Here is a 15,562-nt window from a genome sequence, read left to right as displayed (position 1 = left end):
CTTCTCTGTTGATGTGGAAGATTTTAAGGCCAGCCCTCTCAGTTCTGCCTAGGAATAAAGTGCATTAGATTATGGAGTCGTAGTAGTATATCCAACAGAGTCAACCGTTTGGTATATGGTTGCTGAAATGGAGGCTCCAAAGTATGAAATAACTTGCATGTGCTAACAGAACTAGACAGTAGCAACATCAGGATTCAAAACTAGGCCTTTTGTCTTTCCTCCAGGACAGTTGGGCGAACACTGGGATGAAGGCAAAACTCCTGAACTCTATTCTATCCAGATTTTTTTTGTACCCGTGGATTTTTTTACTATTCCAGCTGGTGTCACATATACTGTGGTATAGTCTCCCAGCTGTGACTAAAGTCAAATAGTCTATGGAAAACAATACAGTGTGACAAAGTTTGAGCAGAAGCTTGCCTGAGACTTGAGCCTTTCGTTGCCGACGTGCATTAACGGACTTCCAGCTTGCGTTAGTTGGATTAAAGATGCAGGTGCACAGTTGAAAACGAAGGCAAATATTTTTAGCCTAATCACAGGTATGCATGGGATTCCAAGTATTTCCTTACATAACCAGTCTGGTTTGGATGAGAATACTTTTCCTCCCCCAGAACTCCAGCTGCCTTCCGTCTTTGTTGGACCACAGTTTGTTGAGATCTCAGAGATGTAGGGAAGAGTCTTTGGAATCCCTGGCTCTTAAGTTTGAATAGAAGAGATGCTTATCATGCTTGATCATCCTAAGCAGTTGCCCTGTGATCTGGACTGATGATATCCATTCTTCCGAGTGGGGCCTAATGCCTCTGTATTTGATTGCCGCTAATGTCCCAATGCTTCCTGCTTTCATCACCTGTCTCCTTCCTGTAACCCCGGAGGGAAAACAAGAGGGAGGATATTTTGAGGTGTGACCTCAGCCATCAGGAACAATCTCTTAATCAGGCCCTTCTGCACATGGCTTGTTGAAGCTGGGCCAGATATTTTCTAGTCTCATGGCTTTATCATGTCAATATCATACATACAGATTACTAGATATAGACTTTATTTTGCTATTAAGGCTTTGAGAATACATATACTGTTTTGAAAGATTAAAACAGAAAAATAGAAACCTCAAAACAATGTAAAATTAAGAAGTTATTTTAGCCTTTGCCACCTGAGGTTCTCAAACACATTGAGTCTGACATTAAAATAAAAAAATCATAGCATTTCTTTCTGGATTATAATAATTTTTTCTATTCAACTATAAAAATGGAGCTAGAAGTTTTCTGTCACTTTCCCTTCATTAATTTTAATGCCCTGAAAATGTGTCACTTTGTAAGTTCTTCAAGTCTAGCTTTGGTAATAGGTATAAACATACACCTAGTACCCAGAACTTGGTTTCTAACATCATTCTTCAATCAAAGGAACTAGGGCTCCTTGGAGAAATGGCCGATTCTAGGCCTGGTGCAGGAAATATACAAGAGCGAGCCTGAAGCATCTTGCAGTAGCAGAAAGGAAAAAGTACTCCAAAAGCCCACAATGATGGGAGTATGTCACAGGGACACAGGAGCCAACTGGAAGGGCTCCCAGTGGCCAAAGCTGGAATAATTCAAACAACAAAATAAATAAAGTAGTATTAGATTATAACCCAAAGTATACAATAAATATCTTTACTGATATAAATACGTGATCATGTAAATAAATAAATGGAGGAGAAAAGACAAATCTTCTGTGCAGAAGATTTCAAATAATTCAGCATAACTCCTCACTCCTTAATTGTGGGTTGCACCTAGTGACTTTCTTCCAAATAGTGCAGTATGGAAAGGAGGAAAAAGAAGTAAGTCTAGGGCCGGCCCTGTGGCTTAGCGGTTAAGTGCGCGCTCTCCGCTACTGGCGGCCCGGGTTCGGATCCCGGGTGCACACCGACGCACCGCTTCTCCGGCCGTGCTGAGGCCGCGTCCCACATACAGCAACTAGAAGGATGTGCATCTATGACATACAGCTATCTACTGGGGCTTTGGGGAGAAAAAGGGAAAAAAAGGAGGAGGATGGGCAATAGATGTTAGCTCAGAGCCGGTCTTCCTCAGCAAAAAGAGGAAGATTAGCATGGATGTTAGCTCAGGGCTGATCTTCCTCACACAAAAAAAATGAAGTAAGTCTACAGTGAAGAAGCCTGACAAACACTCAGCCGGGTGATCAAGGTTAAAACCAACAGTGATATATATCACGTTGATAGTATGTACCTTTGATATGATGTGATGAGGATAGCACTTTACCTCTGTGGTGTTCCTCCCAAGAACCCACAACACCAGTCTAAGCATGAGAAAAACATCAGATAAATCCAAATTGAGGGCCATTTTCAAGATACCTTACTGGTACTCCTTAAAACTGTCAAGGTCATCAAAAACCAGAAGAGTCTGAGAAACTGTCACAGCCAGGAGGAGCCTATGGAAACATGACAATGAAATGTAATGTGGTGTCCTGGATGGGATCCTGGAACAGAAAAGGGACATTAGGTAAAAATGAAGGAAAACTGACTAAAGTCTGGGTTTTAGTTAATAATAATGTGTCAATATTGGTTCATTAATTATAACAAATGTACTATGCTAATGTAAGATGTTAATAAGAGGAAAACTGGGTGTGAAGTATGCAAGAGTTCTCCCTACTATCTTTGCAACTTTTCTGTAAATCAAAAACTATTCTAAAATAAAACATTTATTGGGGCCGGCCCTGTGGCTTAGAGGTTGGGTGTGCGCGCTCCGCTACTGGTGGCCCGGGCTCAGATGCCGGGCGCGCACTGATGCACCGCTTCTTCGGCCATGCTGAGGTGGCGTCCCACATACAGCAACTAGAAGGATGTGCAACTATGACATACAACTATCTACTGGGGCTTTGGGGAGAAAAGGGGAATAAAGGAGGAGGATTGGCAATAGATGTTAGCTCAGGGCTGGTCTTCCTCAGCAAAAAGAGGAGGATTGGCATGGATGTTAACTCAGGGCTGATCTTCTTCACACAAAAAAAAAAAAACCAATAAACATTTATTAAAATAAAGCATATAGTCAGGATTTGAGGAGATTTAGAAAATATTTCCCTGAACGACTTTTCTTATTTCCTTGTTGTCTGATGCGTGACTGCCACCAGGGTAATTGTTGGTAAATGTATACTTCCTTCTGCACTTGAGGTTAGTAGAGTAATAAGTATATAGATACAGTTAATTCTGTGGAAAGTCCAAATTAGTAGGATTATTGGTACAGTCATGCATTGCTTAATGATGGGGATACATTGTAAGAAACGCATCCTTAGGCCATTTTGTCGTCGTGTGAATATCATAGAGTGTACTTACACAAACCTAGATGCTATAGCCTACTACACACCTAGGCTTTATGGTACTAATCTTATGGGACCACCATCATATATGTGGTCCATCATTGAGCGAAACATTGTTATACAGCACATGACTGTATATATAGAGTATTGCTTTGTGTTGCTAATGTCAACTTTGTGTTATCTACAAGGGAATAATACTTTGCAATTCTTATTGATACCATCTTGCTGATTATATTTTCTGCCTGTCATAATAAGAGTCTTTATTTACAATAGATTAGCTAGGGCATAAAGAGAAAGGGATTTATTTTTAAGAATATTGCATCTGCCTGCACTCCAAAAAGTTGTGAATTAGCAGATTCACAGAGGAAGTTCAGCTCTGCTTTAAGCTGTTTTGTTGCATAGGTCTGAAACATGATATATGGATTGTTCCTGAAATGGAAGAGCTGAGTCAAGAGAAATGATGGGAAAATTTATAGTCAGAAATATGCAGGATGACTGCAAATTCCATGTGAGGTAGAATTAATCCCAGAATATTTATATTCAATTAAAAAAATAATTCTAGAGCCTGTTAACACAGATATATTGGTTGACAATTAAGTAATTATTATTTTTCACTAAAATAATGCTTCATATTATGCTTGGCCTTGTATAACAAAGCACGTTTCTAAGTTTCTAAGCAAACCACTGTGAGTTAATTTGGTCAGAGCTGGAGGTTTTGTTCTAGTCATTAAAATTTCCACCCAGCTTAACTATCTGCTCTTGCAAAGTTGAGGAGGAGGGGATGTTGGCAGTGGTAGAATGGCTGGAAACTGAGTCATCTTGACTGATTGTGGTGGGAAATTGCATGCTGTGGTTGCCTCTTTCTATTGGGCTTCAGTTGGCCTAGAAGTTGCTTTTTTAGGAAGGGGGCCAGTGGAGCACCGCATATTCTCTAGCATGTTACTTTCTTCTGAATTAAAAGTCCTAGCAACTAAAGCTTATGTGGTGTCAGAAGTTAGCTGGGTAGACTGTTGTGTTCTGATAAGGCATCCTGGGCCCGTTCACTTCTTAGTACCCCAAACAGTAAGGAAATAAAGCCTGGATAAAGAGAGGATGTTTACACTGCGATTGCCTAGCCTCTTCCCTTCTCCATGGCCAGCTCTGTAAAAGGCACCTTTCTTTAAGAAAGAATGAGTCATTATATGAAAGGTGCCATCTATGTGATATCAGTCATCTGTCTTGCAAAGCCCCACTTGGACTGGGGGGGAGTGTGCAAACAGCTATAGTTTGGGGGTTTAAGAACAGGTGAGTTCTTTCTGTAATGTTTCTCCTGAGACAGGCAAACGAAAGCATGTAGGGAGGTTGAGATCTGCAAGGATTTTCTTGTGTCCCTGCTTATAAAATAACCAGTGGCTCTGCCGTCTGACTCGTCTGATCCTTACTAGAAGTTGTTTGGGGTCCTGAGCGTGACCATTTATTCCTCAGACATCTGTAAAGCTTCAAGTTAAAGTATACGGTGCTACTTGGTTTCTTCCAAAAGAGCCATTTGCAGGGTAACCTAAAAAACCCAAACCTTGCTGAAGAAGGGTGCTTCTGTACCTAGGCTTTGGCTTGAGGTCGCCAGGTAAAACTTGGTTTGTCATATTAATTGCTCATGAAATTCCTTACTCTCCCACCAGGCCTTCCCAAGTTGCTCCTGAACTAATGCCTTGCTCCTATAAATATCTGAGAGTGAGTCAAAAGGTGTGTAGGCCACGTGCGCCTAAACCAACTTGTAAGAGAGCAAAGCTTTCTGTCTTCCAGAAAACTTGTAGGAAATGATGGTGTGACTTCCCAAAGCCATCATCTCCTTTCATTTTATGGTCTACTTCTGTTGGAATGCTTTGTTTTCAGTAATTTTTGGTAAAAAATAAGAACAGGAGAATAAAACTAATTATTTTAACAAATATCAAATGCCACTCACAACTCAGGCGGTGTCAGCCCAGCAACGTGATGGTGTTTAAAAATGCTTTATCAGCACTGCATGGGGCTCAAAACTTCAGTGCCACCCTAAAGACATCTGTGCTTATTCTGAAATGCCCTCAGATGCAGCTGTTGTGTGGGTACACACCCGTTGTCCGGAGCTTCTATATTTCCGTGCCAAGTCTTTAACTGTGGAACCAACCTAACTGGCAAAACAGGAATGTAACAAATGATCCTTGTGCTATGAGTCATGTTAACTATTTATATGGAAGAGGTTGCTAAGGTGCTACAGGAAGCGCAGGCACGGGGGGACCCTGCTGGGACAAGTCTTACTGAATTAGGTAGACCAACATAATTTGTAATCTATAACCTGTTCTCAGATACAAAGTTCTAAGTTTTGGATTATAATCAAATCAAACGTTACAAAACTGTCTTGCCTTTTAGAGTGACTCGGTCAGTGCTGCTGGAGTTAGAAAATAACAGATAAAGACCTGAGCAGTTGAGGAAGATACATTTCCAAAGCTACTAGAGGAACTAGTAGCTTTGTTCTCTCTTGGGGAAAAAAGAAGTTTTACTTTTCAGTTTAACTCCTCAGGGAACATTCATCCTATCTTTAGCCAGATTCAGCTATTATCATAAAAAAAGAAGCCATCAGTGAGGTCCGTCTTTGTTGTTTTAACAGACTTTACCATATTAGAAGATATTCAACCTGGAAATGACAGGCAGCAAGCTTTCTAAGCCTGATTCACTTGAGTGACCTCTGATAGTGTTGGCCAATTGAGTTGTCTTATAGAGATTGGCATAACCTATTAGTGTCATTGAATCAATAAACCACCTGAAGGCAAACTTGTGCAAAATTATTCACTCTGCTAGATGTCAAATAACAGTGTGAATTATGGTGATTTTCTTTAGAGAGCACCAGAGAGCTCCACTCAGTGACTCAACAATATGTATTGAGCCCCTGCTGTGTATCAGGCTAAATACTTGGGATACAAAAATGAGAAAGAGGTGGTCCCTGCCCTCAGTGTGGTTACAGTCAAGAGGTGTGTATACAGGAGGCAGACACATAAACAGATAATTAGCATACACTCTGGTAAGTGCAGGATTATTAAAACACTGAGAGCTGAAGCTCAAAGAAAACCTGCTATTTCCAACTAAATGCCACAGTTTAATTTTAAGCAGCTAAAAACCCATTTTACTTAGACCAGTTGTCTCATTGTAACAAAACTGACTCATAAAGTATTTGTCTCTTGTGTCTGCTATCTCTGACCCGTATCTGTTGTGCGCCTCAATTGTTTCTGAAAGCCACTGTGGAGCAGGGACCACTGCAGCCTGGAGCTCACCCACAGTCTCACACTTAGTAGTGGGGACCATTCCTTTAGGCTGCATAAACCCTAGGGTGTTGTAGTCATCTCATATTTCCTGGAAGAGAGCCTCACTAAAGAAGACGATTTATACTAAGCCAAGTAATTTCATAAAGTAGCCTTTTCCTCCTACTTTCTTCTGTAACAGGGGTTGGCAAACTTTTCCTGTAAAGGGCCGGATAGTAAATATTTAGGCTTTGCAGGCCGTGCATTCCCTGTTGCACCTACTCAGCTCTGCGCTGTAGCAGGAAAGCAGCTACAGACAACAAATAAACGAATGGGCGTGGCTGTGTTCCAATAAAACTTTATTTATAAAGCCAGGAGGTGGGCCAGATTTGGCCCGCAGGCAATAGTTTGCCAACCCCTGCTCTATAAGCAACATTTTTTTAGTTTTGATGAATGTTTAAAATTTACTGAAGGGTAGGCTGTAGGGAGTAATGAGCATTAAACTCAGAGTCAGGGAACTTGTGTCAAGGCCTGATCCTCCCCTGCACCTTTCATCTGATTCAAGTCCGTGATTTCCCTCAGCCTCAGTCTTCTCAATAAAATGAGGGGATGGACAAAATGACTTCTAAGATGCCTTTGAGTGGCATTCTCTGTTTCTGGAAAGACACAGGGGTCTGCTGGGGAAATTCACCATCGATAGGAAATTTAGAGAGATGTTTTGCATCCACAGGGATCTGGGTAGGCTGGAGTCACGGACAGAGTCTCACAGAGTGAAATTTAGCAGGGAAGAGTATAAAGTGTAGTACTTCGGTTTCTAAAAGATCCAGCAACATGCAGACAGGATGGGAGAGTCCTGGGTTAGAACAGCATAGGTGAAAGGTTTGAGTGGGTGACGAGCTCATTATGAGTCAACAAAGTAAAGTGGCTGCCCTACAAGGCAGGGTCATTTTGAGCTGTATTGGTGGAGAAAAGTGTCCAGGAAGAGAGGGCAGAGCCATTTCTGAGCACTGTGCTGTCGAGACCACACCTCAAGTGTGGTAATCAGTATGGGACACCACCCCTTAGGTCAGACTTTGACCCCCTGGAGAGTGTCCAGAGCAGAGGGACCAGGGTGGCCAGAGAATTCCCAGCCTTACCTTGAGAGGAGGTTGAAAGAAATGGCCACGTTCAGGTGTGGGGACGACGGCAGAAGGGCAGAGACCAGGGGTACGGAAACTGCTAAACTTAGAGTTCCTACAGAAAATGACTTTTCAGAAATTTTTATGTCTTTAGCATCTAGATTAGTACCCCAACCATAATAGGCATTCAAATTTTTGTTGAAAGAAAGCCCCTAATATGTGAAAAATATTCAAGTGGAAGAAGTATTCTGCTTGTTCTTAGTGGCATCAGGGACCAGAACTCAGATAGATGGTGGGAGGAAGCCCCGGGAGCTGCCGTGGGCTCCGCGTGAGGAGGGGTGCCTGGGAGGCAGCCGGAGTGCCGCTTTGGGAGTCCCCAGGGTAATCTGAGCATAGTCCCACCGACCCTGGTGTCACCTGGTAGCCACATTACGTTCAGCTGCCCCAGAAGGTGGTTCCGTCATGTCACCGTAAGGCCTCTTTGGCCCTGAGAGTCGGCTGTGTTTGCATTTTTCTTCACACGTAGGTTTCCTGTCCGTCTACACTCGTATCTCCCAAAGTGCAGCGTGGACTGGTGATGTGTGAGGTGATTTTAGCTATTACACCGACTGACATTTTTTATTTTAATATTTATGTATTTCTTTTAATGTATATTGGGAAAAAATAAAGCTAGCACATCATAATTTCATAAATATTGTGTAAGATAAAGAAAAGCAAGTAACTTTAAAGTTGATTTCATGAAAAATATTAAGTAAATATCAGTACATATATATTCAGATATGGAAAAAATCGACAACATGGTATGTGAGTAGCTGAAGTCTGTTCTAAGTAAATTCTGTTCAACTCTTAACTAAGACATATAAAAACCATTTTATTTTTCTTACTAGTATCCCAGCTCCCTTTTCCACCTTTTCTCTATCACACAATCCCATCACTGGACAAGACTCAGATGATTTCTTTTCTTTCTTTTTCTTTTGCCTTAAGAAAAAAATGCAGTAATGCCCATGGAGGAAATTCCGTAAGAGGAAAAAAAAAATAGAGTGAACAGAAGAAGTGTTATAAAATCCTACCACCCCAATTTATCTGTTGCTTTCATTCACCTTTCCTGTCTTTGAACCCACGTGTACACTTTTTATCATGGGGTAGATGTCCTTTAGATTTTTCGTTTAAATTTAGCCTAGCAAATTGCTTTCTGGCAGACTCCTCTTCCCTGCATTTTTTGCTCTCACCATTGTTGACCACTCGTCATTCCTCAAACCTAACACAATCGTTTCTCGTACTTCACTTTGACCCTGATGTCTTTGTAAGTAAAATGGAATTTACACTGTAGTTCAGGTGCTAGAGTTTCAGCCTCTTCTCTAAATACTTTCCTTAGGAAGCTTTAGACACCCTCATTTTTCTTGTCTATAATTTTCCTTGGTGTTTTATAATTTAAAGTTTTCACTTGAACCCTATCATTCCATTTGTTTGCCTCTGATCTCGCTAGGGGGCCTCTGTAATATCCTCCACCAATTCACTAAAGACGCTTTCTTCCCCCATTTAAAAATGTTTTAGAAATCCATGAGGACTCATGTCCCGTGGATGTAGGTAGCTGATGCTCTCTGGTTTTATCATGTTTAAATGAAGCATTCCCACTGTGCTTCCTTTCCCCATAACCTCACTCCAGACATTTAAAATATTTACCTTTTTATACATATTTATACAATGAAATTATTTGCCTACTTTATCCATTGTCTGATATGTAGCTTTAGTTTGGGATATGTTCCGTATAGATGTCCATTTCGCTATTCTGGGCCAAGACATGGATGAGATCAGGAATCATGATCACTCCATTTGTTTGGACAGTCCTGCTATGTGGACAATTAGACTTGTAATGAGTGTTCTATAGAAAGTTGAGCACTGTAGAAAATGTGCCCAATATGTAGAAAAAAAAATAATAACTGGTTGTTCTTTTTGTGTATTTTTAAAGGCTGGATTACAGTGGGCCTTCCAGAGAGTTTTTCTTCCTGGTATCCAGAGAACTCTTTAACCCATATTATGGCTTATTTGAATATTCAGCCAATGACACATACACAGTACAGATAAGTCCCATGTCTGCTTTTGTAGACAATCACCATGAATGGTAAGTATTTCTTTCCTCAGCACTTTTTCTTCAGTTGGTTTTTTGTGATATTAGTATTTATAGGAACGCACGTTTCTTTTCACATTTTTTTCCTTGGAGAAAATCCTATTGTCAGTTAAACACCTCATTTGAGTCTTGTTTTTGTTGTCAAAATTAAATATACAAATTTAAATATATAAACTAGGAATAGATGATGTTCTATAGGATGAATTTTAAGTGAGCTGGGTAGAATTCAAAAGGTTTTTCCCATTGAAAAGAAGTTATAGGTGATGTTGGGTTCCCGGTGAGATCCCAAAGTCCCTCTCTGGGCCTTTGGGAGTCTCTGAGCCCTGATGTAGGTGGCATGGGTGTGAGTAGAGGAAGGTCCTGACCCAGAGGTCAGGCAGCTTCTAGAGCAACCCTTGGGGAAGTGGGGGAGGGGGCAGAGCAGCTGGGACGCTGGCTGAGGAGATGATGGTGTTCTAGTGAGAGGGAGGGAGGGTGGGGTGACATGGAGGAACTGATGGTGGGAGGGGACCCTGGCAGAAGGGCAGGAGTGCAGAGTCACAGCAGTGGCCACCTACGCTATTGACCATTTGAAGTTTGTAGCCAGGGATTGCTATTTTCCTGATTTCTCACACAAACTCAAGGAAAACTGGTATTGGATTCCCATCTAGGGATTATTTATTCTGAAAATCCCAAATTGCACTCTTTCCAAATGTCCTTACATTTTTTTTAAATCCCTGCATTTATAAACTTTAAATATTTTTATAACCCGTTTGCTTATTCCTGTTCATTTTCACTGATAGTAACAAAAACAAGAACAGGAATAGGACTCGTGGAAAAACTTGCTTTGAGTCATGAGGTTCGTATTGGCAGGTGGAGGGCATTAACTTTTAGGGCTTATTCTTCAAATGAACTTCCGTTTAGCAACAATTTGGACTCCTCCTAACTGTAGCTATTGCAGTTATGCTAACATAGGTGGAAATAAAGAGAAACAAAGCTGTGGGACATTAATCTTAAAATGGCTGCCTAATACTAAAATTGCAAATGGACAGTGTGAACCTCCATGTGGATTTACACTTTTGGAAGGCTTCAGACTTTCAAATAGCTAGAAACTTAAATACTTTTGAAAGAGAAAATAAGTGTACCTCTCAGTCAGCAAGTCCAGTCATGACAGATATATTGAATAAAGTTTCCAAGGTGATTCAGAATAGAATTGAGCCTTGAAATTTTAGAGAACAGAATGTCCCATGAGGAAACTCCCCCAAATATCCACAAGCATGATTCTTGGATGGTGACAGTTGTCATCAGGAGTGAGGTCTGAGAGAGAATAGGGACAGGAACTTTCTCACTCTCAGATTGGGCTTTTCCTCAAAAGGGAATTGCTACGGGGTTTGTATTAGAGAAATCCTGCTAATATTCATGCAAGCAAACTAGAAGGGGACGGCATTTCCCCCTCACCCCCCCACCAGTCTTGTTCTGTCAGCATCTCTTAGAAGTGGTTTGGGGGAATTTCACTGATGTGCTGACAGGGAATCCGTGTGGGGCGCTACATGGTGGATATCACTAGGATGGGTGAAAGTGGAGAAGTAGCTCTCTAAATATCAGAGTGAAACATTTCTTCAAGCAGTAGATGTGAATATTGGCCTAATGAAGACACAGCCTACACTGCACACAAATTCTCATGGACCTAGTAGGCAATTAATCTTGGATATACTTAGATGGTGAGAGCTAGAAGGCATTCTAGAAAGCAAATAGAACCATTTAGAAACGGCTTCATGATGTGTAAGCTTTCTCATGCTTTTCCTCCACAGGTTCCGGTTCAGTGGTAGGATTCTTGGTCTTGCACTAATACACCAGTATCTGTTGGATGCCTTCTTCACACGGCCGTTTTATAAGGCTCTTCTCAGAATGTAAGAGTATTTTTATTGCTTATGTAATTAGCATGTAAGAATGCAATATTTCCTTTATTGAAAAGGGTCTTTTGTCAATGTCATTTATCTGCTCACTATCTCAAATCTGTTGTTGTTAAACTTAGTAGTGGTTTAGATTTCTGAAACTAATACAATTTCAAATATGGTTACTGTGTTTCTCCTGCTTCTGATCCCTTTATTCCTGTCTCGCCCCCAAAATCTTAGTTTTGTTCCACTCCGAATAATTTATTCTTATTTGTTGCAACACATGTTTCTTCAAAACAATTGTACTTCAAATACAGCACTAGGATTCCTGTGGTATTAATGCCAATTATCAATAGAATAGTTGTGGGTTAGTCTTGGTGACTCACGGCCCCCTATTCTTTATGAGATGCATTTTGTATCTTGCTTTATGCAGACTTTCAACTGCTTACTCTTGGTTCAAATTTTCATTCTCCTTTGTTTTGTTTTTGTCTTTTGTTTGTTTGTTTGTTAGAGGTGGGCAGTCCCATATTTTTCTTGAGACCTCCTCACATGCAAGACAATAATTTATGATGGCAGATGAAAATTTAGTATTCACAGAACGTTTTCTTCATTGTTATCATAATGAAAGATTGTAATTATTGTCCAGTGTAGAGCAAACAGTCTCTCTCCTGTAATCAGTAGTCATTTACAAGGCTGAACAGGAGAAGGCAACTGTCTAGGGGGTGGCAGCTCAAACTTGCAGTGAAGAAGCACAGACTGATTGCTTGGTTCTGTCCAGCTCATTCCCTAACGGAGGCCATGTACCTGCTTTCTGTAAAATGGAAGCCTAGACCTCCAATGACAGCAAAGTGTTTCTAATGGGCTTTTAAGAGGGCCAGTAGGAGGACTTTTGCTAGCCTTCCTTTTGGTATCTGGGCAGATGAAGCCTGAGGCAACTGGGCACTGGCCCTCTGCCTCTCTGGTTCCCCTTGGCCCATGTTGCATCTTCCCATTTCATTGCCTTCTCTCTCCTCCTCTTATTTAAGCTTCCTGAAAGAGTGGTCTGCACCAACTGTTGACACACCTTCAACACACTTTAGCCTGGCTGCTTTCCCACCAGTAACCTATGGAAGCTTTTAAAGAATATTTTTTAGTCCTTATCTTCATGGACCATTCTGTTGCTTTTGATGCTGTTGACCACCCCAACCGCCACCCGTTTATCTTGCGTCTTTCTTTCACTGATGTCCGTGGCACTGTACTCGCCGATTCTCCCTTTAATTTACGTCTTCTTTGTGGGCTTCTCCTCTGTCTTGCCGTAAACCTCGGTGTTCCTGAAGCTTCCACTGTTGACGCCCTGCTTTTCTCTGTCTGTGTGCTCTCATGGGGAAATCTCTTCACCTGTCTCATCTCCTATTGACTCTCAAATCTGCACCCTCAGTCTTGATCTCCCTCGAGTTGTAGGCTCACGTGGTCAACAATCCACTGAATATCTCCACTCGCATGACTCACAGGCACCTCAAAATCAACGTGGTTAAAACTAAACTCATCCATTTCCCCTGACCTAAAAATGTACCTCCTCCCAGTGCCCACAGTTCTCAAGTCACTATGGTCAGAAATCGGGAGTGGCCCTCAAGCAGGGATATGTGTTTACATAGCACATGTTCTGCTTTTCCCCACCTTCCCCCATTCCCATGGTGTAGCTCATAAATCATGTATGGTACTTTTCTCCTGCTGAAATTGGAATTGGAATTTTTTCAACTTATAGCCCTCTGGACTGGCAATTAAATCAGAGTTGGCTTGCAACAGGCATTCATTTGCCATCCCTATTTTAGATATCCTTCTTTATACCCTCCCCAAAAAACTACTTACTAATGTTTACATTTTCCTCCTAAATAATTCTTAATTCATCTTCTCCCCTCCACCCTTAATAGCTGTGCCCTAATTAAAACCCTTATCTTATTTTGGCCAGATTACTGTAGTGGTCTATTCATTGGTCTCCACCCTCTAATGATAATCACCCCTCCACCATTTTCAGTAATCCTCTACACTGTAACTTCCAGAGAAACAATTTAAAGTCACACCTTATATCTGATCATGTTATTCCCTGTCTTGAAACCTTTCAGTAGTTCTGCATCACCAAGCTCCTTAGAATGACATTCAAGGCCTGCTCCCAGTCTCCTCTCTGGACATGCTGCCTTGTGGTCACCTCTCTGGTCCTCCCCATGTGCTTGGAGTGTTCTGCACACTCTAGCCTCTGTGCTTTGTTCATGTTGTCTCTCCTCTTCCCTTCTCTTTTTCCCTTTCTCTTCCTTTTCATCTCGTCCCCTTTACCTCTCTACTTTGAAACATCCTACAAAATTTAATGTAGTTATCATCTACTCCCAAAAGCTTTTCCTGAGTCTCCAGGTCAAAATAAAGGTCCTGCGTGTTTGCTGTGAGAGCTCCCTGTATCCACCTTATCTTTTTTTTCCTCAATTGGAGTGTAACATACACGTAAAAAAGTGCGCAAATTCTAAGTGTGGCCCACCCTATGCTATCACTTATCACCTTATACCAACTTATGTATTTATGTGCATGTCTCCCCAGTTAGATCATTAGCTCCTTGAGGGCAGTAACTGTTTATCAAGTGGCTGTTAAGATGCCTGGCACATACTTGATGCCTAATAAATGTTTAGACAGAAGCAAATAAAATGACCTTGGAAATTGGGCCGATGAAAGGAAATTTCAAAACAACTAAAGCGAATCAATTACTACCACCTTACAACAGGGCCATATAATAGTAACTCCACTTCATGTAGATCCGTTCTCAGCAATCAAAAAAGAGGAGAGAAATATGGAGAACCATTATAATTGTAGAGAGATTCCGTGGCTTGCTATTTTCAGAATCATGGAAAGAGTAAGAGTAAGAACCACAAAGAAAAAGGGATGGATGTGAATGTGGATCACAGAATCTAGTCTTTGGGGGAGAAAAAAACAAAATTAAAGTACAGTGTAGAAACATACAAAGAGTTTCTAATTTCCAGGATAATATTCTAAGGTTGTTTTCAGAGTCAAAGGAATACTGGACCCAAGTTGTCAACATGAGTTCCAGTTCCTGCTCTGGCATTCATCGTGGCTGACTGTGCAAATGGCAGCCACTCTTTGCACCTCCAGTTCTGTGTCTGTAAAAGAAAGGACAGACTGAATGATTCCTAAGGCATTTTATGTATCCAGGGTTTTTAAATTTTATACCAAATTTCTGAATTATTTCGCTGGTTTGGTTAGTGAATTTGACTAAGAACATTCCACAGATCACTGCCTATTTAGTTGATCCTGTTCTTGTCTTTAATTCTTAGTTTCTTTTCTCCTGACTCTGGGTTTTTGCTCACAGCCATGCCTATGTATTTGTTTCTGTCTATTTGTCATCTTAGCCTGTGTGACCTGAGTGATCTAGAATACCTTGATGAGGAGTTCCACCAGAGCCTGCAGTGGATGAAGGACAATGATATCCATGACATCCTGGACCTCACGTTCACTGTGAATGAAGAAGTTTTTGGGCAGGTCTGTGTATATGAATAACTGGTGACTAAGTGTGGTAATTGAAGGCTCTTGGTTGGTGAAGAATTAATTCAGTGGCTAAGATCAGTTGCTTATTTATTTGTGGCTTGTTGGGTGATTTAAACCCAGGTTTATGTACAGTTACAATAACCTTGGCTACAAAGATTATTCTAATACCAACTGCAGACTAAGATGTTCCAATTTATAGTTTGTGATAACTATTTGTGTGTTGTAAGCAATATACTTTTTATTTCCAACTAAAATAGTTACATAAGATATTAGAATATACCTTGTGTAAAATACAGTTTTTAAAAGTCCATACTACCCCAAAGTTGTATATTAAATTATTTAATTGGCATTTGTACTTAACTCTCATAT

At 40.9% G+C, this 15,562-nt stretch overlaps 1 protein-coding gene across 5 annotated transcripts in view; it reads left to right on the top strand.

The window, feature by feature from the left end:
• The window catches only part of HECW2 (HECT, C2 and WW domain containing E3 ubiquitin protein ligase 2), a 371,054-nt gene that overhangs the window by 335,137 nt on the left and 20,355 nt on the right, over nucleotides 1–15,562 (top strand). For all 5 annotated transcript variants that reach the window (XM_087435521.1, XM_087435523.1, XM_087435522.1 and 2 more), the window contains 3 exons: nucleotides 9,636–9,788; nucleotides 11,585–11,683; nucleotides 15,058–15,187. In XM_087435521.1, the coding sequence (XP_087291647.1) occupies nucleotides 9,636–9,788; nucleotides 11,585–11,683; nucleotides 15,058–15,187 (382 nt within the window). The remainder of the gene's footprint in view (nucleotides 1–9,635; nucleotides 9,789–11,584; nucleotides 11,684–15,057; nucleotides 15,188–15,562) is intronic.

Source organism: Ceratotherium simum, chromosome 9 (assembly GCF_057802395.1).
Source record: "Ceratotherium simum simum isolate JZ-2026a chromosome 9, ASM5780239v1, whole genome shotgun sequence".
In the NCBI taxonomy this organism is placed as follows: domain Eukaryota; kingdom Metazoa; phylum Chordata; class Mammalia; order Perissodactyla; family Rhinocerotidae; genus Ceratotherium; species Ceratotherium simum.
This window is presented reverse-complemented; position numbering and strand designations above follow the sequence as displayed.